Raw genomic sequence first — 25,969 nt, forward strand, 5'->3', positions numbered from 1 at the left:
ACCAGATATCTTATAGAGCTCGGAAATACCTCTGCCAAATTTAATCGAGAACGGCTTAGCTCCCATATATGTAGCTCCCATATATATCTTCAACCGATATCAGATTTATTGTGCAAATAATGGCTAATATCAGCGCAAATGGAGTGAATTTCGGGACGAACGTTTCCATTTTGTAGAATATATATTTTTTTAATATATATATTATATATTTTTTAATATCCTTCTCGAAGTGATATAATGCACTCTAAAGCAATGTTATTTGGTATAAAAGATTAAAACGACTCAAATTTAGTGAAGATCGATTCAGAATTGAATATGTCTCCCATCTGAAACCAAACTCTAACTGCTCTTAAGCCAAATGTTGATAGGTGATATGATCTCCTTCAAAAAAATTCTTCTGTTACGGGAGCTCTACATAGTGGGTATCATATAGTCGACCCCGCTTTTGACTTATCCTTACAGGTTTCATAATTGTTTTGCTTATTGAGGACTTGGAAACCTAGAGGATTTCTGTTATCTATAGAATACCTAGGGAACTTTTTTATTGATGGAAGATTTAGAAAACTTATTTTGTCCATAGAAGACTTAGAGATCTCTGTTGTCCCAGAGATCGTCTGTTGTTGACAGAAGACTTAAGAGGCTTCAGCTTTCCACATATAAATTGGAGATGTTTTTTGTCTGTGCACCAAATTTTTAATTGTTTATAGAAGACCCACAGAACTTGAATTCTTTTAATGTCTACAGAAGAACTAGACGACCCAGAGGTCTTTTATGTCCATAGAAGTCGTAGAGGTCTTCTATTGTCTATAGAAGACGTAGAGGGTTTCTACTGTCTATATAATACGTAGAGGTTTTCTATGGCGTATATATTTTCTATTGTCTATGGAACACTTAGAGGTTTCCTATTGTTTATGGAACACCTAGAGGTCTTCCTTTGCCTATACACGACCTAGAGATCTTCTATTTTCTATGAAAGACCTGGATATCTTCTATTGTCTATTGATAAATTAGACATCTTTCATTATCTATAGAAATCTGTAGAACTAGAAATCTTTGATTATGTATGGAAAACCTTAAAGTTTTCCATTGTTTGTAGAAAAACAAGTACAAACGCTGTAAGTTCCGCTGTGCCGAACATTGAATACCCTCCGCCATTTGGAACGAATTTTGCAATTCTCAAAAAACAATAAAATTCGTTAAAAATTCTGTTAAAATCTTAAAAATACCGAATGTAGCTGTTATAATAGGGTCTATACGACGACATGGACCTGCATAGGTAACTTTTTGTCATAAGTCATTACAAATAAAAAAAATCATCATAATAAAATCATCAAAATACCAGGTATAGGATGGTACCATTACATGGGGGCTATACCAAAATGTGGACCTGCACAGACAATTTACCTTCTTAGTCTGTAGTATCCATTACGAACTTCAAATACCAAATTGGAAACAATTCCTATGATTAATGTCGTTTAAATCATCAAAATACCGAATATCGGGAGACACCGTTATATGGAGACCATACAAAGACGTGAACCTGCACAGACAATTTTCTGTCGTAGGCTATAGTATCCATTTCAAACTTTGAATACCAAATTTGAAACGATTCCGGTGAATAATGTCGATAAAATCATCAAAATACCGAATATCGGGAGATACCATTACATGGGGGCCATACGAAGACGTAGACCGGAAGCTAGAGTGATTTCCACAGACGGACAGACGGACGGACATCGCTAAATCGGCATAGAATTTTATGCTGATCAATGATCATGATATTTCGAGGTGTTACAAACGGAATGACAAACTTTGTATACCCTCCATACTATGGTGGAGGGCATAAAAAGGGGAACATGAATTCATCAATTGCATTCTTTTGTCTTTGAACAATGGCTTGGATCTCATGTACACCATAAAGTCAAGAGCATCGAGAGGAAGATGTGCTTTATCGTTTCAAACTCAGCTTCACGGAGCCCACATTTAAAGCATTTCTAATTTTGTGAATTGTCATCGAGGATGGAATACATTAATTCCTACTTGGTCAACTTGTTGATTTTGGGGTTCGTAAGGCTAAAAACCTTTTCTCTCTCTCTCTCTCTCTCTGATTTCTCTCTCTTCTTCATCGTTACTGGCATATTTTAGTACTTCAAAATGGTTCTTTCGAAACAAAAAGAAAAACCCTTTCATTGGCTTTATTATTAATTATTATTTCTATAGATATTTCTATTGATTATGCTTTGTTTATTGGTAACACCATTATACCTAACTACCTACCTATTTACATATATATATATTTAATTATTATATCCTGTAAATCACCAGCTTTGTGAATGGTGATGGTTCGTTCTGTGGTATACTACTAATCTCTTGAAAAATAAAAGCTTATTTGTTGATGATTTTTGTGGAGTTTATAATATGTAGCAAACTGTAGCCCCGCCCCTCCCCTATCTACCCCTCCCAGCAACTCTTGTTTGTTTTGTTTTACAATACTATGTACAAAAAAGAAAAAGAAGAATGTATGTATGTAAATTGCATGTGACATATTTTATTGGGAAATGTTCGTTTTTTGTTCTTTTTTTTCAAAATATATCTCAAACAGGTAAGTAAAACAACTGTCATATTAAAATTTAGTTGTAGATGTAGACCATAGGTTTTATATGTTAAATTCCAGTGATTCAAAGGGATTTTTTTCTGTTAGCCCTGCCCTGGGGTCAAACAATTTAGAACTATGTAATGTTTATTTAAAAACAGACGTAAGGTAATAGTGTTTAATTAATAATAAGTTACTACTCAAACTTGTGTAATATTAAAAAAAAACTTACAGAATTTATGTACTTTACTTTTCCTTTCGATTTTATTTTTCAATTTGCCTTTATTTGTTCTTTCGAAATACTCTTTTTTGTGTTTTTTTTTACTTTAAAGAATTTCTTTCTAATGCACGCTGCTATACCATCCATTTTAGCATTTAAAAATATCACTTTCCTCTTCTCTACTTCTTTTTTGATTTCAATCTCAGTTCTTTCATGACATATTTGTATCACAAAACAACAACAACTACAACAAATTATAATAATCTTCACGAAAATCATCAACCAAAACAAAATGCTTTCCTAACCTCACATTTAAAAATAAAATTCTAAATGTTTTTCCTTTTCTTCCATCCAAAGATGTAACGAATTAAGCGTGAACTTTGGGAAAACGAGACTATTAATGATTTGGTTTCACACTGAAAATCGATATATCCCATTGTTTCTTACATTCCATCGCCCATTTTCCATATATGTGTAAATGTAAACTCTTTATTTTTATTTAATTTTCTATCCTTGTTTTCAGAGTTTGTAAAATATTAACAACATTTTGGTTTCTTTTCCTGGAGTTAATTTTTCTTATATTTTTTGGTCGTAGATATCCAACTCTATATTTTGATGGGATATCATTGAATTGTTAAACGATTTAGATTTTAGTTTAGTAATTAAATATATTTTTGGAAGCTTTGGCAAATAGGTCAGGAATAATCCCCGGCTTACAATTATTTTTAACTTCCAAGTCACGCCCGGTTAGCTATTTTCCAAAAAACGGTCATTTCCTTTTAGCAATCGTATATTTCATTTGTTGACCCAAAAAGTGTCTTATTTGCCGGAGGAAGCATAACTCGACTTCTGACGCAAATGTCCCTATCTGAGTCTTAATAAACCATCGCAAGCGTTAAAATATGGGTATGGAGCTGCTTTATGGTTGACCAACCAATTGTACTTTTTTAAAGCTCATGTCAGTCCATCGCTTCGAGAAAAGTGTGGGACTATACATGGTGAGAAAAAACTGCAACAAAGTCAAATGCCATGATTTTTACATTTTTTTAAATTTTATTGAATGAAAGCAAAAAATGTCGGAAATAGCATCAAATTTTAGAATAACTTTAGATTTGTTCGAATGGCACGATTTGTGACCTTCAAACGACCAATGAAATCGTCGCACGCTGCCTGAATGTTGCTCTGCGGTATTTTGGCCCATTCCCGGCGAAGCACTTGTTTGAGGTGATCGACACTTTGGTATTTTTTTGTGCCAACCTTGCTTTTCAAAATACTCCAGACACAATAGTCCAACGGAGATTTTGGTGGCCATCGTGCGCTGGAAATGAAGAGAAGCACCTCATTTTGTAACCATTCTTGGGTGGCGCATGCTGAGTGCGATGGTGCTGAGTCCTGTTGGAATGTCCAAGGTCTGCGGTCAAATACCCTTCATAATATTTTCACGATAATATTCGGCATTTATTCTGATGTCATGGTCAATTAATACGAGCGGAGAGCGACCATCGGCTGTTATGGCCCACACTATCACCATGGCCGGCGCTTGAGTTCTAGTGGCCAACCGAAGGTGCACATTTTCAGCTGACCTCTTTAGCAAGTAAACACGATCATTTTTTTGTTTAGAAACTGCTGGACAACGAATATTTTCGCATCGGGGACCACCAAACCAAATTCGACCACCACTTTCGGCCAAGAGCTCTTAAGTCTTTTGAGTCTATTTTCTTTCTGTTGCGGTGTAAGTTCTTGCACTTTTTGGAATTTCAATGGCGTTTGCCCCGAGTTCATTTTTCAATATTTGCCGAATGGAATATTGCCACTGTGACGCGGGTTTCAATAAAGTCGTTTCTTCCAAGTTTTCTTCCAAAATTTTCAAGAAGTGATAGAAAAGAATCACCTTAGGAGGAGACCGGAAACTCAACCTCAGATCGTAGACATACTGCGTTGAGCCTGCGGTCGTGGTTAGCTATTCTAAAAGTTTAAATTGCTACACCTTAGTATTGTCTGATGGATCTTCGTACTCTGCCCTCCAGACGACCTAAATAACCAGTACTTTTACTGGTGTCCATTATGTCCTCTTTACCTATTCTAGGGGTTAGCTATTCTAAAAGTTTAAAATTGCTACACCTTCGTGTTGTCTTATGGATCTTCGTACGCTACCCTCAAAAGAACCTACATAACTAGTACTTTTACTGTTGTCCAGTATGCCCTCTTTATTTTCATTTTTTCAAAATAAATACAATTGGACTCTGGCTTACGAGTAAAGCTGTTGGCTCATGGGAAAAGGAGAGCTTATGTATGGTATATATTTTTTTTTTGAAGCATAGAACTCACTTCTGTGCCACTATTACACGGTGTAACTAGTAAATTATTTTTTTACATATTCGGATAGTACATGAAGAAATATTTAATTTTTGGAGCCTCCAATCAACCATGACTAAAAAAATGTTTAAGAAGTATCCCGTGATGAAGAAGGCTCGGACCCTTTGTCCGCTCTCGTATGCGTCAGTGGTCCATGATTTGATACAAATCCCATTTAACGGAGAAATCTGATTTTAGTCACACTTCAGAACTTCGTTCAAATTTATAAATTAATTGGCAGAAATTCGCATTCTATATTCTAATTGAATAAAACATAGTTTTTCAAAAAAAAATGTGCAATATCGGTGCATGTTTTGACAGAAGTCCCATATAGCGGTACCGGCCGATTTTAACTTTTTAAAGGTTCTGGGTGAAATTCAATTTTTCTTTTTCGAAAGCCAAGAAGACGGCTGATGACTTTTTGTAAGGTGTTTTAATATTTGAAACTCTACATACCAAATTACTGCAACATTGATATTTAAATATTGCCCATTTTATATTTCTAAATATTCAAAATCCGCAAAATTGTTTGATCTGTCGAATATGATTTTTAATAGGGTATCAAAAATAAAATTCCAAAAACTACCACTTAAATGAAAAGCGTTATATGGGGAATCTACGAAAACTTAAACCTACATACGAAATTTGTTGTCATAGCCTGTGGTACCCATTACGAACTTTAAATACGAAATTTGAAACAGTTCCAGTAAATAATGACACTAAAATCATTCAAATATGCAATATCGGGAGGTACCATGATATGGGACTATACGAAGACGTGGACCTGCATACGATTTCATAGATTCTAGTACCCATTAAGTCTTTCACTACGAAATTTAAAAACGTTCAAGTGAACAATGTCGCTAAAATCATGAAAATACCGAATATCAGGAGGTTATATGGGGGCTATACGAAGACTTGGACCTGAACAGACAATCTCCTGTCTAGACTTTAGCATCCATTACGAACATCAAATACCAAATTTGAAACAATTCCGTTGAATAATGTTGTTAAAATCAACAAAATACTGAAAATAGGGAGGGACCATAGGCTGTAGTATCCATAACGTAATTCAAATACCAAAATTAAAATAATTCTGGTGAATAATGTCTCTAAAATCTTTAATATACCGAATATCGGGAGGTACCGTTATATGTGGGCTATACGAAGACGTGGACAATTTTCTATCATAGGCTGTAATATCCATTACGAACTTCAAATACCAAATTTGAAAAGATTCATGTGAATAATGTTCTTGAAATCATCAAAACCGAATATCGGGAGGTACCGTTATATGGGGGCTATACGGAGACGTGGACCTGAACAAACAATCTACTGTCTTATGCTGTAGCATCCATTACGAACATCAAATACCAAATTTGAAACAATTCCGGTGAATAATGTCAACAAAGTACTGAATATCGGGAGGTAACGTTATATGAGGGCTATACGAAGACGTGGACCTACACAGACAATTTTCTGTGTTAGGTTGTAGTATCCATTTCGAACTTCAAATACCAAATTTGAAACAATTCCGATGAATAATGTCGAAAAAATCATGAAAATACCAAATATTGGGAAGTACTGTTATATGGGGGCTGTACCAAAACATTAACCTACATGGCCCATTAACGAACTTAACCTGCCTACTGGTAAACTATAAAATTTTAGATTTCTATCTCGATTCGTCCGAAAGATAGCGTGATTAAAACAGACAGACAGATAGACAGACAGACGGACAGGCGGACATCGCTAGATCGTCTTATAAATTTACGCTGATCCAGAATATATATACTTGTAGTAGTCATTATGAATATTTCGAGGAATTACAAATGGAATGACAAAGCTTATATACCCTCCATAGAATGGTGAAGGGTATAAAAAGTTACTTTACATATGATTCCCACATGAAGTGTAACCTGGCATTCAAAACGGCACTATCGGAGTTATGTACAATTCAAATTCAAAGACATACAAATTTAACTTCTTTCCCAGACTGCCAGAGCCATAATCGTATCAGTGACGACAAGGGCTTTTAGCATATATTTATTTATCTCCCCCCCTCTCTCTGTCACACCTATCAATTTACTTCCCCATTTTTTATTTCTTGCTTATTAGTTTAATTTACACTACTTTCTTCAGTGTGGAACCATAACTCGTTTTGAATAAAACCCAATGTTTAAAATGAAACGAAGAACGATTTTGTTTTTCTTGTTTTTTTTTTTTCACACACACACACCCAAATTAATTGATTTATTTTTAGTTGTTAAGTCCATTTATTGTTTTTTTTTTTTTTCAAAATAATTTTAGTTATTTAGTTTTTAAATCATTAAACAATTATATTATATTACCTTGTATTTATTTTTGTTTGTTCATGACTTTTTTAAATATTCAGCGTGACGGTGAAGTTAAAGACGCTAGTGAACGTCCCCCAAATATGGGTAATCCCGAACGACTAGTAAGTACTGCCACCACCTAACCAAATGAAAAAAAAAAAAACAACTACCAACTCTTCTCTCCACCTCACAATCTCTATGCACATAATTCTATGCCATAAGTATAATCTCTTTGCATCCTTCATTTTGTAGCTAGCAACCGACACATGTACGATCAGCTTCTTGTAGTTGTCATTTTCTTAATTCATCTTTTTCGTTTCACCTAATATTATTTTCTATTTTCAATAATTTATTTTATTTAATTTTATTTTTTTAGCAAGATGTTGTAACGGTTTAATTTCTACTATTTGTTGGTGGTATTTTCTTTTATGTATTGATTGTAAAAATGACTTGAGATCAGCGCACACAAATATGTATTTTATTGAAAATTGTATTTTATTTCAATTTCTTAAGGCTACATAGATTAAAAAACATGTATACTTATTTTTATATAGTTTGTAAGTAAATGAATATGTATACAAGGCCAAACGCCCGCCCCGCCCCACTAATTGTTTGTTGCACAGTCCCCTTGGTTTACTAACATTTTTATTTCGAAATACGATGCACAATACAGTATTAAGCACAAAAATGTTGTCAAATTACAATTATCGAAAAATCGACTACACATAAACCCACCCACCCACACATATATCCAAAGCACCACTGTATATAAATTCCGTAATAAATTGTATTTTATCAAACTAAAAAAATATATAATACCATTTTTTTTATTTTGGGAATCTTATTTGTTTTTTTTTTTTTTTGGTGAATGCAAATCTTTAATTGTATTTCATAATAGAATTTTATTAAAAGTCAATTCATAAATACCATTTTGTATACACACAAAATCATCTGTAAGATTCAGTTGTAAACATTGTAGATTTTAATTTGAGATTAGATTAAAAAATAAATTATTTTTTGAGAGGTATCTATTAAATCATTTGTATTTTTAATTAGATGCCTTATTAAGATATAAAGTAGTTTGTGAAACCTTTTGGTAATTGTTGATGTTTAGCTATTTACAAAACTTTGTGCGAAAATGGACAATATCGGTGCACTCCATCAATGATTTTTCATCTACCCCGCATGCACTGCATATGCTGTTATCTGCACATCTAATTTTACACAGATGTGCTTGTAGGCCCGTAAGAATGCCTGTAATCCTGCTAATCTCTCTCTTACCTAGTAATAATAGATTCCTCGTCTTTATCTCATTGGGGTCATCCCCAAGGATTTTTGTGGGTTTCCCTACGCTTACCTTGTTCCATAGGAATATGTGGGCGTTTTTTGCCCATTTCATTAACTCTAGACGTGACGCGTTTAGCGTCAGAGTAACAGAGTGATAGACAAAAAATATGCATTTTTAAGCAAAATAATCAGAAAATGTCAAAAAATACCCATTTCGGAGAAGGCGGTCGACCTTGCATGCGTCAGGGGTTCATGATTTGATACAAATCCCATTTAACGGAGGAATCAGATTTTAGTCACATTTCAGAACTTTGTTCAAATTTATAGATTAATTGGCAGAAATTCGTATTTTGTATTCAAATTGAATGACAATTAGTTTTTCAAAAAATTTGTACAATATAGGTGCATGTTTTGACAGAAGCTCTACATAACGGTACCGGCCGATTTTAAGTGTTTCAAAGTTCTGGATCAAATTCAATTTTTTTCTTCAAAAAGCCAAAAAGACGGCTGACGACTTTTTATACCCTCAGTATCTTTCATTTGATGCGGCAAAAACGTACCCATCAAGAAAATGGTTTTAGACCCTAAATCTCTTTGGACCAAATCCGTTTTCGGGACATTTGGAGTCGATCTAGCGAAGTCAATCCGTCTGTCTGGCTGGTTGGTGTGCACAATAACTCCCGAAGAAAGTATCCGATTTGATTCAAACTTGGTACATCGTAATATTATTATCAAACTTAGATCGAGTTCGGAGGTGGGCAACATCGGCCCACTCCTTTTTGTAGCTTCCACACAAAATGTCAACATTTTCAAAGAAAATAATTTACTGCACAGAAAGAGAAAGGATAATGCGATTTCGCTCCAACTTTGCGAATCCTAATATTTGCATCTGTGCTAGGTCAGATGCGAAAATGGACAATATCGGTCCACTCCATCAGGTACCTCCCCCCACAAAGGGTCAAAAAATTTAGAATAATTACAACTCTTATAAAATGTGATGTAAAAGTCCGATTGTCTTCAAATTTCACACATGCCACTCCTTCTGGTACATCGGTCCACTCCTTCGGGTACCTCCCAAACAAAAGTTCAAAATTTTCAAAAAAAAAATATTTTTTTTCTGCACAGAAAGAAAAGCAGTAATCCGATTTTGTTCCAACTTTGCAAATCCTAATATCTGTGTCAGTTCTAGGTCAGGTGCGAAAATGGACAATATCGGTGCACAAATCCCAATATCTGTGTCAGTTCTGGGTCAGGTGCAAAATGGAAAATATCGGTAAACTCCATCAGGTACCTTCCCCGTAAAGGGTCAAAATTTTGAATAATTACAACTCTCATAAAATCTGATGTAAAAGTCCGATTGTCTTCAAATTTCACAAATCCCTATAATTATATTAACTCAAGATTTGGTGTTAAGATGGAATATATTGATCCACTCCTTTTGGTACCTCCCCCGCAAAGGGTCGAAATTTTGAATATCCATGAAGCTCATAAATAGCGAAATTATCATCCGATTCCATTTAGACTTAGTACATCTCAATATTTCTGAAAATACTAGATCTATTAAAAAAATGGTAGAAATCGGACCATTCCTTCTAGTACCTCCCCCACAAAGGGTCAAAGTTTTTAATAACAAAAACGATCATTAAATCCCAAATAAGCATCCGGTTCTCTTCAAATTTCACACATCAAAGTATTTTTAATAACCCAAGGTGTGATGTGAAGATGGAATATATTGGTCGACTCCTTTTGGTACCTCCCCCGCAAAGGGTCGAAATTTTGATTATCCATGAAGCTCATAAAAAACGAAATTAACATCCGATTCTATTTAGACTTGGTACATCTGAATATTTCTATCAACACAGGATCTGTTATAAGAACGGTAGAGATCGGATCATTCCTTCTAGTACCTTCCCCACAAAGGGTCAAAGTTTTTAATAACAAAAACGATCATTAAATCCCAAATAAGCATCCAGTTCTCTTTAAGTTACACACATCACAGTATTTTTAATAACCCAAGTCATGGTGTGAAGATGGAATATATCGGTCCACTTCTTCTGGTACCTTCCCCACAAAGGGTCAGAAACACGGAATTTACATCCGCTTCCATTCAGACTTGGAACATCTCAATATTTCTATCAGCACAAGATCTGTTATAAAGATGGTAGAGATCGGACTATTTCTTCTGGTACCTCCCCCACATTGGGTTCAAGATTTTGAGAAACGTAACGCTCAAAGTAAGCCAAATAAGCTCTCCAAATCTCTTCAAATTTCACACATACAAACATTTTTGCTGTGAAGATGATACATAGCTGCGAACCCCTTCTGGTGACTCACCTGCAAAGGGTCACAATTTTCAATACTTTTATCTGCCATAACTTGCGAAACAGGTCGGCGATTCTTTACAATTTGCTATGTCTAAATAATTCTCTCAACCAGAAACTTGGGATGAATATGGATTTATTTAGGTCCGATATAAAATGGACAATATTGGCTCATTCCTTTAGAACCCACTACATAGAGGATCAAGAGTTTGAATAATCATAACAGAAATCAAAATATATTTAAATTATCGAACATTGGCTGGGGGTATACGTCTTTCGGCAGAACCGACAGATACTTTTTAACTTGTTTTATAGTAATTAAATGTAGGTGGACTAATCATCTCATTAGCAAAACATATCGTTAGAAACTAGAAATACAAAACATTTTTCATAAGCTAGACGCTGTTATGGTCATTCATTATGAGAGGTTCAGTCATAACTTTCTCGTAACAAAGAAAAAAATATTTATTTTAAAATTTTTATAGATTTAATAAAAATAATTCTCATATTAAAAAAATAACAAGAGTTGGTGTGGTGAAGAAAACTCAAGACAACGAAATTGTGTTCCTCAAAAACCTTTTTTCCAATAACATTAACATTGTGTGTGGAACCTATCCTAAACATTGAGTATGTAATAATAATTTGAATACTTCTACTACTACTATCCTAACCTCTAAAACATTGTTGTATACATCTTTAAGACTAAAAAAAAAATAAATAAAGATCCAACTGAGACTGGAATGGTGTCTTCAAGGTAGTGTGAAATTAGTTGTATTTTTTCTATGAATTATTTGTTATTGCAAAGTAGTTGATTGCGTTAGTATACAAAATGGTATTTTGAATAGAGGCTTTTTGAAGAGTAAAGAAGCTTTGTTTTCTCCAAAAATTGTAAAATTAAATAAAAAATTTTTGTTTTTGCCTTTCTTTACAGGAGGAAGTGGATTTGGATGAACCAGCAATAGGCGGCGGCATGGGCGGTGCCAATAGTACTACATCAACTGGCCTCGGCGGTGGCCAACAACAGCCAGTCTTTGCCATGCCACCACCACCAGCCACAGGTGTGAATCCATTCACAGGTGCCCCCGTGGCTGCAGCCACTGAGCAGACATCGTTGAATACCACAGAACAGACAACATACACACCAGGTATATAAAAAGAAACTGATTCAACAACAATAGCATAAAAGAAAACAAACATAGTAAAAGCAAAATTAAAAACTACTAACAAAACTAGACAAACTTTGGAGCAATGTTGAAAAGTTAAAAACAAAAAACGAAATAGTTAAAAAAGTAAAAAAAAACTTTACTTTAACCAAAAATAATTTGAAAACAAGAAATTCAACTGAAATCCCTCAGCATGATGGCAGGAGCAACTGTTTCGTTAAAAAAAGATTCTCGATCCGCCTCCTTCCACTCTACAAAAGGTTCTATGGAAATATGAAAATTATTTATTTTTTCCTGAAAAAATGTATTTAAAAATCAAACCAAAACAACAACTAAAGTTTATAATTCTCTATTGAAATGTGTTAAGACCATCGAATTGAGTGTTGTTTAGTCTTAAAATTACTCAAAACAACTTCAAATCAACAAAAAAAAAAAAAACAATTCTAAAAACAATTAAAAATATATATATATTTATAAAAAATCCATACTTAACATGCAGACATATTAACATTTATGTTATGTAAAAATTCATGCAAACATTCAATGAAAAAATAATTTAAAAAAACATTAAACCCACATTCCCTGGCATCAGTCCCAAAAACTGCTAAAGAAAAGGTTTCCCCCGTTACATACAACATTGCCTTTAATTTTAAATTCCTTACTGATTTTCAAATTTATTTCTTATTCCATTCTCCAAAACCATCACATCGATATTTCCTAAAATTTAAATTTCCTTAAAAGTCCAACTCTCAATATTTTCTTAAACCATTTCCGAGACCACCACATATCGTATTATTGCTTCCTTCCCTTAGTTTTGAGATTATTCAGATTTCAGATTCAGTATATTCCCCACTTCATTCATTTTCTTTCAATCATCATATTTCTTGTCTGATGTAATCTTTTTAACCCTACTCTACCCTCTTTGCCCTTATGTTTTGTAATATTTTATTCTCCTTCTTTTAGCTATGGGTTGGCAATAATTTACCAATGTATTCCCCGGACAACATTTTAAAGTTACTCCCAACTTTTGTATATTGTCGCTATTTTATTTTAGTATTTTAAAAATGCTCTTTGAGGATGTAAGTACTGAATGGAATGTGTGACCATTGAAGCTTGTTGCTGCCTCCCTTAATGTATTTTTTGATTTGTTTTTAGCTTTGCGATTTTTTTTGTGTCTTTTTTCTGCGGCTCCTTTCTTTCATGATTTTAGAAGTTGTAGTGCAAAATCGTTAATTTTGTTTGCAATTTTGAAAAATTGAGAACATATATTTAAACCCTAATTGTGCTCAGATATGAATCAATCTTTAAAGAATGTAATTTTTTATGTCACTGACAAATTGCTTTTGATAAGTTGGCAGGAGAAGATAATGTCTTGTCTCTGGATGGATGGATGTCTGTCTTGGATACTAGCCATTGGTCTTCGCTGATATTTCCCTTTGAGTCAAATTTTTTGACAATTGCTGTTCGAAAATCTGAAACATATGTAGAAGAATTATCGATAACAACTTTATACTGCGCAAAAGTTATTGATAACAACTTTTGCCTTTAGAAAAGTTGTCGATAACCACTTTTTCTCTGTAGAAAAGTTGTCGATAACCACTTTTTCTCTCTAGAAAAGTTGTCGATAACCACTTTTTCTCTGTAGAAAAGTTGTCGATAACAACTTTTCTCTGTAGAAAAGTTCTCGATAACAACTTTTCTCTGTAGAAAAGTTCTCGATAACAACTTTTCTCTGTAGAAAAGTTCTCGATAACAACTTTTCTCTGTAGAAAAGTTCTCGATAACAACTTTTCTCTGTAGAAAAGTTCTCGATAACAACTTTTCTCTGTAGAAAAGTTCTCGATAACAACTTTTCTCTGTAGAAAAGTTGTCGATAACAACTTTTCTCTGTAGTAAAGTTGTCGATAACAACTTTTATCTGTAGAAAAGTTGTCGATAACCACTTTTATCTGTAGAAAAGTTGTCGATAACCACTTTTATCTGTAGAAAAGTTGTCGATAACCACTTTTATCTGTAGAAAAGTTGTCGATAACAACTTTTCTGTGTAGAAAAGTTGTCGATAACAATTTTTCTCTGTAGAAAAGTTGTCGATAACAACTTTTCTGTGTAGAAAAGTTGTCGATAACCATTTTATCTGTAGAAAAGTTGTCGATAACAACTTTTCTCTGTAGAAGAGTTGTCGATAACAACTTTTCTCTGTAGAAATGTTGTAGATAACCACTTTTTCTCTGTAGAAAAGTTGTCGATAACAACTTTTCTCTGTAGAAAAGTTGTCGATAACAACTTTTCTGTGTAGAAAAGTTGTCGATGACCACTTTTATCTGTAGAAAAGTTGTCGATAACAACTTTTCTGTGTAGAAAAGTTGTCGATAACCACTTTTCTGTGTAGAAAAGTCGTCGATAACAACTTTTCTCTGTAGAAATGTTGCCGATAACAACCTTTCTCTTCGTAGAAATATTGTTGATTACAATTTTTCTTCGTAGAAATGTCGTGGATTACAACTTTTCATCGTAGAAATTTTATCAATTACAACATTTCTCTGTAGAAATGTTTTCGATAACAACTTATCTTCTTAAAAATGTTGTCGATTACAACTTTTCTTGGTAGAATTGTTGTCGATAACAACTTTACTCTATAGAAAAGTTGTCGATAACAACTTTTCTCCGTAGGAAAGTTGTCGATAACAACTTTTCTCCGTAGAAAAGTTGTCGATAACAACTTTTCTCCGTAGAAAAGTTGTCGACAACAACTATTTTTTGTAGAAAAATTGTCGATTACAATTTTTCTCTGTAGAAAAATTGTCGATTACTATTTTTCTCTGTAGAAAAATTGTCGATTACTATTTTTCTCTGTAGAAAAATTGTCGATTACTATTTTTCTCTGTAGAAAAATTGTCGATTACAATTTTTCTCTGTAGAAAAATTGTCGATAACGATTTTCTCTGTAGAAAAATTGTCGATAACGATTTTCTCTGTAGAAAAATTGTCGATAACGAATTTCTCTGCAGAAAAGTTATCGATAATAGCCATTATTTGTTGAAAAGCTGTCGGTAACAACTTTTCATAGCAAAAAAGTTGTGGATACATTTTTCGAAAACATTTTTATTTTCATGCATAAGCTTCAGCGTTATGTTAGTACTTTTGACTATGTTTTTATGTTAACTTTATTTCATATTTATTATTTTCGAAAGTACAATTATTTATTATATATTTTATTTTTTTCTCTCTCTTTCTCTTTTCTTTCTCTCATCCAGATATGGTAAACCAAAAATATTAAACAAAATGAAAAACCTACATCATAATCCAACAACAAGAACACCACCACCACTACCACCATCTTCAAATGCCATCACATTTCAACATACCAAGCTAAAATCAATTTTATTATGTAATGAAAATTTATATACATATATATATTAAAAACTACAATCAACAATCATTATTTGTGCATAAAACAAATAGTAATTATGTAATTCTATGTACGTTTTATTCCTAAAATCAGCTGCCTCCCTTTCACCCTCCCTCTACACTCAAACACACACACGAAAAAAATAAACATTTGTAAAGTATTTAAAAGATTAGGTTTATTCACGAAATAAACATTAACAATAATCATATAAAAATATTTATAAATATAAAACAATTCAATTCCAAGTACCAAATAAAATAAAATAATAATACAAATTTAAACCGGTAAGCCATAATTAGGTATGGCGCACAGAAATGCGAAAGAGATTCGTGTAATTATCCAACACATGGACGGAAGAAAATTTGCTCCATTTGTTTTTCAATTTTTTTTTGAAGTTTTTGTGCAGTTTTGAGTTCCGTCAAATATTGTTTTTATGATAAGTTTGCACATGAAAAATAATTGTTCAAGCCCTTTGAAACTGGAGATTGTGTCCAAAGAAGAAACAATTGTAATATGGGTTCATTTTCTGTGAGAAATTTCCTTTATTCCAGTCCATGTGTTTATAATGAAGCGAATATCATAGATAAGCCTAAAGGTATGCTACAAAATCAATGTAGGAAATTACCTATAAAAGACCCCCTTTTCCCATGTGAGAAACAAAATCAATAAAAAAAATAATTGTAATTATATGAGAAAAATAATCAGGAATGGAATCATAGAATCTAACAAGCAAGTATTCTTCATAACAAACAAAATTCAAATTAACAAAAAACCAAATTTGTTTTGAAACATTTAAACTTTTAAAAATTCAATGTATTAAAATAAAATTTGAAAAAAAGAAAAATTATATAATTATAAACAAAAACATAATGTAAAATATATAAATATATATTTTTGTTTTCCATAAATTACAAAAAAAAACCCAACTACTTGACCTACAACAATGTTATTGTGTAGCCAAAAAAAATCGAACTAATTAATATGTATATGTAATTTGTTTAAATAAAGTAATGCAAGAATCCTTAAGAAAAAAAAAACACAGAGAAAACAAATTGTTATTTAGTTGCATTTTTTCCTGTATGTGTCGTTTCTATTATTAATTATCAAGTTTCCCTTTACTCCTCCCCTGCCCCCCGCCCTAAATTTCAGAATTAATAAAATCAATTAATAATTATAAACAAAAACAAAAAAACATTTTTAAATTAATGCAAAAAAAACCTATTTAAATTTAATTTTTAAATTTAGATTTGAAAGAAAAACAAATAATAATCGTATGTATTTTATGAATATACAACTACAACTTAATATTAAATTTCAAAGTTTTTAGCTTAGTTCATAATTTATTGTGTATTTAAATTATAATATACAACAAAAACATTAACTAGTATTGAGGTTTTCTATATGAAAAACACAAAACACATTAAAAATGAGTATCAAGATCCTTGTTGTTTTCTTTTTTTTTTTTAATTACAAAATTCTGTTTTGTTTTTAGTTTCAAAATAAATATATTTTTTTTTTGTTGTAATCTATAATCAATATATAATAATAATGAAAATATATATTCTTTTTGAAGAAGAAGAACAATAGAAAGGCATTTATTTAAAAGCAATTGATGGGTTCAATGTTTTATTTAGAGGTCTCGTAGACGCTGTGTTTCGAAACTACTCCACTCGAAAGGCCTTTTGGTCCCTTGCAATTCTCCTAAGAAAGTTTAAATATAAAAAACGATAGAATAGAAGAGAAAGTAGGAGATGGAAGGTGCTTTAGAAGGAAATGGGTTTAGTGAATATCGGTGCAGCTGCAATCACTTTTAACTATTTACTACTGAAAGAGTCTTGGTTTATCCTAAGGCAAGGTAATGCGGAAGAAAATCACATACGTCATATACATATATGTGTCTTAAAAAAATTGTGATTTTTTTTTTTTGCAATAAATACTAAAACTTACATCCAGATCAAGACCTACACAAAGTCGGCCAAGAAGACTACTTTTGACAATAAACTTAGTAGTTTTTCACTATTGTGATTTGACTTTCTTTAAATTTAAAATCACAATATGTAGTATGACAGCAAACTGGGTTGTCAGATGGGCTTACTGGCCAACCTTATGTAGACCATGATCCAGATGTTGTTGCGAATAAACACTTAACAAAAATGTTGTCAGATCAAAGCTTAAATCGTAACTTTAGTGCGAAAATACAAGTCACGATTTAAGCTATGATCAGTCTTTGACCTTTAGGGAAGAACCTTCGTTTCCTCATGTAAATGGTTCACTGGAGTCATGAGGAGGCACCCTGTTGCAGTTCTCAGGGCGGCATTCTTTCCATTGCTTTACCGACATATCGCTTTATAAAAATCAAAGAGCTATGTAACCATAATGCAATAATCCGGAGTTATAGCGCGTTTGGATTAGCCCGCATTATCAGGATTTATTGCTTAATCCGGGTTTATTCAACCAAATTTACTATATAAAAAATAGATCTCACACGACCTGACGTCTAATTACCGCATACGATATCGAGAAGTTACGATATCGTAATCTTTTTTTTGGTAATCTTCGAGTACTTGACATGGAATTGTCGAATGAAACCATGCGAGTTTTTGCCCGCGACTATTTTTGTATCGTATACGACAATTTAAGGTGTTATAATTCTGATTGGAGCATAATTTGTGCATTAATTCAAAAACAAAATGTAAGTTTCTTTAAAAATATTAAATAATTATTATGATTTGACACAAAAGCTTCTTTGAATTTTGCCGACTCTTCCAATCGAAATATTATTTTTTTTTTGTGACACTACTTTTCCATTTCTTTTAAAAGTCGGTGTGCGGTTTTGCACAAAGCACTTTGGCTCAAACCAACCAAAAAGTCGTTCCCGACACAATGCTGGAAGCTGCTGCTAGCTACAAGTGATGGTGTAACTGCTAACTTTACAGTAGGTAGTACCGCTGTTGACATATGGCCAGTTAAGTGCAGTTCTGACAAAATATATTAAAAAGCTTCCTTTAAACCTTCAATGTGAGAAAGAACTATAACAGCATATATTCTGGCAAAGATAAAGGATTGATTATATCGCGAATTTATTTTCGTAAGATGTTTACATTTAAATCATCTTCTGAATCCGACGATGACATAAAAAAACACAAGTCCTCGCCCATTTTTGCAAAAATTCACTTTTTCAACATGTTTTGTTAATTCTTAAAGATAGCAAATTTGACATTGTCAAATGTAACAAAATCGATAAAATGACGATCGAAAGCAATCATCCCAACAATAAATTCAAGCCGTAATTCATGTCGATACAATTTTGCATACGATAGAGGATGCCGTAATTAGACACCTGTAGTGGAATTCTCTAACTCATTTTTTGAGTTACCGACAAAAATCGGTAAAATTAAAATGCTTATAATTTCGGTAATGAACGAAATTTATCGATAAGTTTGCTACGAAATCAATGTAGTCGCTAAGACCTACCGATAGATACCAGTATTTTCGACTTTAACTTATTTTTTATATCAAAATTTTGGGTTTCAAAGTTACCGATTTTTGTCGGTAACTCAAAAAATGAGTTAGAGAATCCTACTACTGGTTTATATAAAACCCATGAGTGCATCAACGCTTGGGAACATTGATATGCCAAAAAGTTTAAATGTTTTATAAAAAATAAGTAGATTTTAAAATGTTTTTTTATACGACGTCAATCGGAGGTTGTTTACGAATTTCAATAATTTTTCATTCAACATTTTCAATTCCAAAAACAGTTTGACAGTTCATTGTCCCAGTAGCTGTGTCGGTGCGACTACATGCATTCTTCTACATTGCTAAGAACACAAGATTAACCAATTAGATATACTACTCCGTGGGTTAATCTTCAATAGAATCGAAAAAAAGTAGTAGATTCTTGCAGGTTCTGGAACAGAGCATATGTACCACAAACCACTTTGAGTATGTTTGAACTACTAAATCACTCGATTTCAAATGTCAATTCCTTAGTGTATACGTCACGTATATCGTATTTATAAATCAACGCATGGTAGAAGAATATAGGTAAACGCATCGACACAGCTGTTGGGACAATGAACTGTCAAACCAATTTTGGAATTGAAAATGTTGTATGAAAAATTATTTGAATTTGTACAAATTTTTGAAAAACACGTATTATAATAACCTACGAATGGTGTCGTATAAGAAAACATATGAAAATCTACTTATATTTGAAAAGAAATTTAAAAAATGTTGACATATAAATGTTAAACGTTTTTTCAGAAATAAGTAGATTTGTATATGTTTTCCTATGCGACGTCAATCGGAGGTTGTTATGATATGCATTTTTTTTTTAATTTTTACAAATTTGAATATTTTTTCATTCAAAAATTTCAGTTCCAAAATTGGTTTGACAGTTCATTGCCCTAGCAGCTGTGTCGATGCGACTACCTGTATTATTCTACCATGTATATGAAATTGACATTTGTCATCGAGGGGATTTTGTAAATCTAAACCTGCGATTAACCTCAATTTCTAAGAAATAAACAGCCATATTAAATATTTTTTATTTAGTTATTGTTGTATATATAGCCCAAATATTAACTATTAACTATTAAAATTACAAAAACATTATATACATATATTATTGAATATATGTTTTCCTAATTGGTAGTATTAGTTAGTATTTTTTTTAAATAAAAAATATATATTTATTATTATTATTTTTTTTAATATTCAATTTCAAATATTTGATAGAATTTTTCTGTTATTCTACATAGAATGTCCGTAGTAGAAACAGAAAACTATAGTTTAAAAGTCCATATACATTCAGTTTCTTTTAATTTTGCCTTAATGTTTGCATTTTTTTTTAATTAAAATATTTTTTTTATTAAAAATAACATAAATACAACAAAATTCAAAACATATACATATATAATAAAAATCACATCTCACACATACATATACTTATGAGCATATATAAATTATTATAAATAATATTAATGAATTATTTCCTTAAAATAAAAAAAAACTACAAAAAAAACCCAAAAATGTATAATTATGAAAATCAAGAAAAACAAAACTCTTAATAGACTACAATTTAAAATTAAAAAAAAACATTTTTTTCTTTATTGAAATATAAAATAAATTTAAGTGACAAAAAAAAAACAACAACACAAGCAAGCAAATACCATCAACCAATACCCTTAATTCTATATTTATATATGAAGAGAAAAATATATATTAAAAACAAAAGAAAAAACTATATATGAAAAATTTAACCATACCAAACCGAAATCAATCATAGTAAACGAATTGTTTTCTCTCAGCCGTTGAAAAGAAAAAAAAAAAAAACAAAAAGACGAAGAAACAAAGCAAAACCACAACTCATTTTTAGGGACGATCTCTTTTAGAACAGAATATGCCCCCCGTTCCTTCCTCATTGTACTATTTTTTAATCCACTGTAACAATGTTCTATTACAAAAAAAGTAAAACAAAAACAACATAAGAACAACAACAACAATTATATCTACAATAAACAATAAAATTTATTAAAAACCAAACTCAAACCAGGGTTGTTTCTTCATTGGTCAAAAGTGGAGAAGGTGACGTATTTCGGAAAAAATCTATAAAGGTGAGAATACATATAAAGTTTTTTTTACTGGCTTTTAGAACATAGTACGGGCTTGCATTGCCCATTTGGTGCACAATTAACTTGAAATCTGATAAAGATATATATGGGAGCTATATCCAAATCTGAACCGATCTCGATAAAATTGGCAAAGATATTTCTGAGGTGTATTTGATATATTTTCCTGAATATCGTTGTTACGGAGTGCATATTACGGCAGTGGGGAATAAATATAAAAAATCAGATAAACAATATATATGGGAGCTATAGCTATATCTGAACCGATTTTCAAATTTGACATACTCGCGACTCAATTTGGTCGTAAGTGCCAAATTCCATCCCATTTGGGCTAATATTACACGTTTGGTGCGCAATAAAATACAAATCGGACGAAGTTACATATGGGAGTTATATCCAAATCTGACCGATCTCGATAAAATTTAGCAAAGGTATTTCTGAGATGTATTTAATATATTTCCACAAATATTGTTGTTACAGAGTGCATATTACGGCTGCGGAGGACAAAAATAACAAATCGGATAAAAAAAAATATATACTGGAGCTATAGCCATATCTGAACCGATTTCGATCAAATTGGGCAAACTTGTTTTCAGGTCTAATTTGATCGTATGTGCAAAATTCCATACTTTTTGGACGAAGATATATGGGAGCTATATCTAAATTTTGACCGATTATCTCCAATTTCAATATGGCTCCTCCTTGGGCCCAAATAAATGCTACCTGTACTTTTACAAAAATACATGGACAGACGGACGGACATATATAAAATGCACAAAAACATAATACCCTGGCAACCTTGTGGTGTAGGGTATAAAAATGGCCAAAAATGATCCATCAAGGAAAGGAAGAGATAATTTATATTGGAAAGTAAGGGTGCAAGAACATAAAAAGCTTGAAGTCAAGGCTAGGCATATTAATGTCAAGTTATAATGGACAACGACGGCAGGATTTTATTGCGACTCTGTACTCCCTTTGTGAAATGTCACATAATATGCCTAGCCATGACTTCAAGCTTCTTATGTACTTGCAGCTTAAGTGTTGTGACCTGGAAAGAAAAAAAAAAACATCTTCCAATTTATTATTATGAGCAAATAAAATTTTAAGTTTTGCTTGTTTTTGTAATTGTTAAAGAACGCTTTGATGGAAACATTTGGGACTTTGGAGTCTATGCAAAACTAAAGGTGGGAATACATAAAGCGCTTATTTGGCTGGTTTTTCCGTAGAGGAACAAAGCAGGTTTGGTTGACTTAGTTTGATTTGGACCGTAGGCTCTTTTGTTCTTTTCCCATGAATCCAGACGATAAGCGTATATGTATTCCCACCTTAATGCAGTACAAATCGTGGTAGAAGAATACAGATAGACGCATCGACACAGCTGCTAGGACAATGAACTGTCAAATCAATTTTGCAATTAAAAATTTTGAATGGAAAATTATAAAACCGCATATTATAATAACCTCCGATTGTCGTTATAAGAAAACATATAAAAATCTCCTTATATTTAAAAAACATTTTGAAATATTTGACATATCAACGTTCCCAAACGTTGATGCATCTACCAGTATTCATCTACCGTGGTACAAATATTGTACACAATGATGCTTTCCGTTAGTATTTAGATTCCACAGCGGATTTAAAATAAACCGGAGAAGATTTATTTTTGTATGGTAAATGTGGTTGAAGAAAATCCTGAAAATGTGGGTTAATCCCATCGTAGAGGAATACAGGTAGATGCATCAACGCTTGGGAACATTGATATGTCAAAAGTTTTAAAATTATTTTTCAAAAATAAGTAAATTTTTTATATGTTTTCTTAAACGACGCCAATAGGAGATTGTTATGATATGTATTTTTCTAAAATTTTAAGGAATTTGAATAATACAGGAATAATACAGGTAACAGCAAGTGTTGTTGCATAACAATCGTAACAAAAACCACATAGAAATTTGTTTTTGTACGTAATACAAGTGTCACAGTTATGTGTCCAAAAATGTAAACAAAATAATTAATTTTGAATAAATTATTTTAATTTCAATAATAGACATTTTTGGAATTTGGACTATTAAATTGAAAATGCAGAAGAATAGTTCCTCAATTAACATTCCCATGAATGTATATTTGTTAGCTGTTTGTCCTAATCTCTCAAAACTTCAAGCAATCGCTAGAAAATCGTGTTAAAGGCAACATCCCCTTCTAGATGAAACCAAACAGCTTACATACATTAAGTATTCCACATTTTGCAATTTTAGGAAACATGAAATATACGAATATATTGTGTAACGTGGTGTCGCTGTTCCTTAACCGCAAAAAAATTTCCGAACTATCGCATATGGCGTTTTGTAAAGTCCAACGGCGATTTTTCTATTATTTGGCAAAAAAATGTTCAGATTGCCTTGCAGTGAAATTTTATATAAAAAATGGTATACCTATTGTATATCAAGAAATGGAATTAAATCACTAAACGTCATATCGAGTATGACACTGGTATTACTATAGAGTCAAATCAGCTGGGACTTGCTGTTACCTGCAATAATTTTTCCATGTAATTGGGTATTAATATGCCTAGCTCATGGTAGAAGAATACATGTAGTCGCATCGACACAACTGCTGCAACAATGAACTGTCAAACTGATTTTGAAATTGAAAATGTTGAATGCAAAATTATTGAAGATTGTAGAGAACGTTTGTAGTGTATCAACCTCCTGTTTGCGTCGTATAAGAAAACATATAAAAATCTACTTATTTTTGACAAAACATTTTGAAAATTTTGACATATCAATGTTTCCATCTACCTATCTTCTACCATGGCCTAGCTATGATGCCAAGCTTCTTATGCGCCGTCACCTTAAGAATGCTAAAATTCCCGTTTCGAATTTTTTCAAATATCCCAATGTTAAGAAAAAAACACACAATTTTGTTATCTTTTATAAAATGAGTTTTTATTATAGTTTTATCTCTTATTATTTTTTGCTTTTATTTTTGTTCTTTTTAAGGTTTTATTTTTAATTAATATTTTAATAGGGTTTCTTTTTTTATTTAGTTGCTATAGTTATATTAATAATTTCCTATAGTTAAGATGTAGATTATGAAATCTCATGTAAAACTGTAATTCATAAGTTATTGTTTTAATTTATTTTGTTTTTATTTTTTGTTGTTTATTTTAGTGTTATTTTAAAGTTGTTTCTTTGTGGTCGCATTTGTTATTTAGATGTGTTGCAATTCTAGGATGCAATTAAGGACATGTTTTTTAATGTATTTTTATTTATTTAGTGGCAACTATATGAGTTTAATTTTAGAATATTTCGTATTATTTTGGTCACATTATTTGATTTTTTTATAAATGTTTTCAAAATGATTTAGTTTGTAAATAAAAGGTGTAAATACTAAACTTAAAAAATACGTTGGGTTCCGTTTTAGATTAGGGTCAGGGTAAAACACTTCATTTTCGTAAACTCTTATAGCATTTGTATGTTAAAACTTATCGAACTTATAGAGAGTAACGAAACGTGCTTTAAAATAATAGTTTTATTAAAAAAGGAGAAGAAGCGAGGGGAAGTCTCTTTGTAGTTGATTTAAACATGGCACAATAAAAATGTGTTCTAGCAGATTTAAAAAATTAGATCCAATGTCAAAATCTGTTTATCTTGTGATATAAATCTTCATAGCCTCGTTCACGTAGCTTTTGTAGCTTTGTCCCACAGAAAAAGATTGATGCCTTAAAGGATGCCGTTGAAAAGTTAAGGTGATGGTACATAAGCAGCTTGAAGTATTCGCATGGCATATTTTGTGAGATATCATAAAGGGATGCTAGTCGTTTTCCCTCATAATTTGACAACAATATGCCTAGCCATGACGCCATACTGCTTATGTACCCTCACCCTTATGATGATGTGCGATACTTTTATTCCCCTTAACTTTCAAGGGGAAATTACTAAAAGAAGGACAGAGCGCCATTATTTAAAGAAAAGTGGTAATTTTACAGGTTATGGGTGTACGAGAACGGTTTTTAGTAAATGTACAAAATTGTTTTTTGTTTTGGAACACAACTAATAAAATATAGCAATTGGAGAAGTCTGACCATCATCAGCAACGTCGATATGTTCAGAACATACAGAAGACGTTGCTTTAAATTCTAACTGGCAAACTTTACTCCATTCTGCCTTCGACATTTCATCATTTTGAACCGAAAAAAGTGTACCCCTTCCTGGAACCTCCTTCTTTCTGCATATTCGGCAAATTCTCATTTTCAAAATTCATAAAATTTTCTGTTTATTTATAATGTATATAGATTTGTCTTCAGACTTCTTTAATAATTTAAATTATTTGGAAATTTGTTGACAAGAACGTCACAATTTATATATATATATATATATATATATATATATATATATATATATATATATATATATATATATATATATACTACTACTTTTATATATATCTTTATCTGATATCAGGTTTATTGTGCCCCAAATGGCTAATATCAGCCCAAATGGACTGAATTTTGGCACTTACGACGGAATTCAGAAGCAAATACAAATTTTGGAGCAAATCGGTACAGATATAGCTATAGCTCACATATATTTTTTTCATCCGATTTGGTGTTACAATCTTTCACATGCGTAAAATGCTCTCCAAAAGAAGGATAT

At 31.9% G+C, this 25,969-nt stretch overlaps 1 protein-coding gene across 4 annotated transcripts in view; it reads left to right on the plus strand.

The window, feature by feature from the left end:
• LOC101893203 (dnaJ homolog subfamily C member 5 homolog) overlaps positions 1-21,231 on the plus strand; it is a 45,846-nt gene extending 24,615 nt beyond the window's left edge. Inside the window, exons 5-8 of one of the 4 annotated variants that reach the window (XM_059129076.1) lie at positions 7,564-7,626; positions 12,044-12,257; positions 13,239-13,354; positions 15,530-21,231. In XM_059129076.1, coding sequence (XP_058985059.1) covers positions 7,564-7,626; positions 12,044-12,257; positions 13,239-13,255 — 294 coding nt within the window. In that variant the 3' untranslated portion in view covers positions 13,256-13,354; positions 15,530-21,231. Of the gene's footprint in view, positions 1-7,563; positions 7,627-12,043; positions 12,266-13,238; positions 13,355-15,529 lie in introns of those variants that run through there. The other 3 variants (XM_020036644.2, XM_059129077.1, XM_020036645.2) reach the window with 3 other exon arrangements.
• Positions 21,232-25,969: the final 4,738 nt, after the last annotated feature.

This window comes from Musca domestica, unplaced genomic scaffold, assembly GCF_030504385.1.
Source record: "Musca domestica strain aabys unplaced genomic scaffold, Musca_domestica.polishedcontigs.V.1.1 6, whole genome shotgun sequence".
Taxonomy (NCBI): domain Eukaryota; kingdom Metazoa; phylum Arthropoda; class Insecta; order Diptera; family Muscidae; genus Musca; species Musca domestica.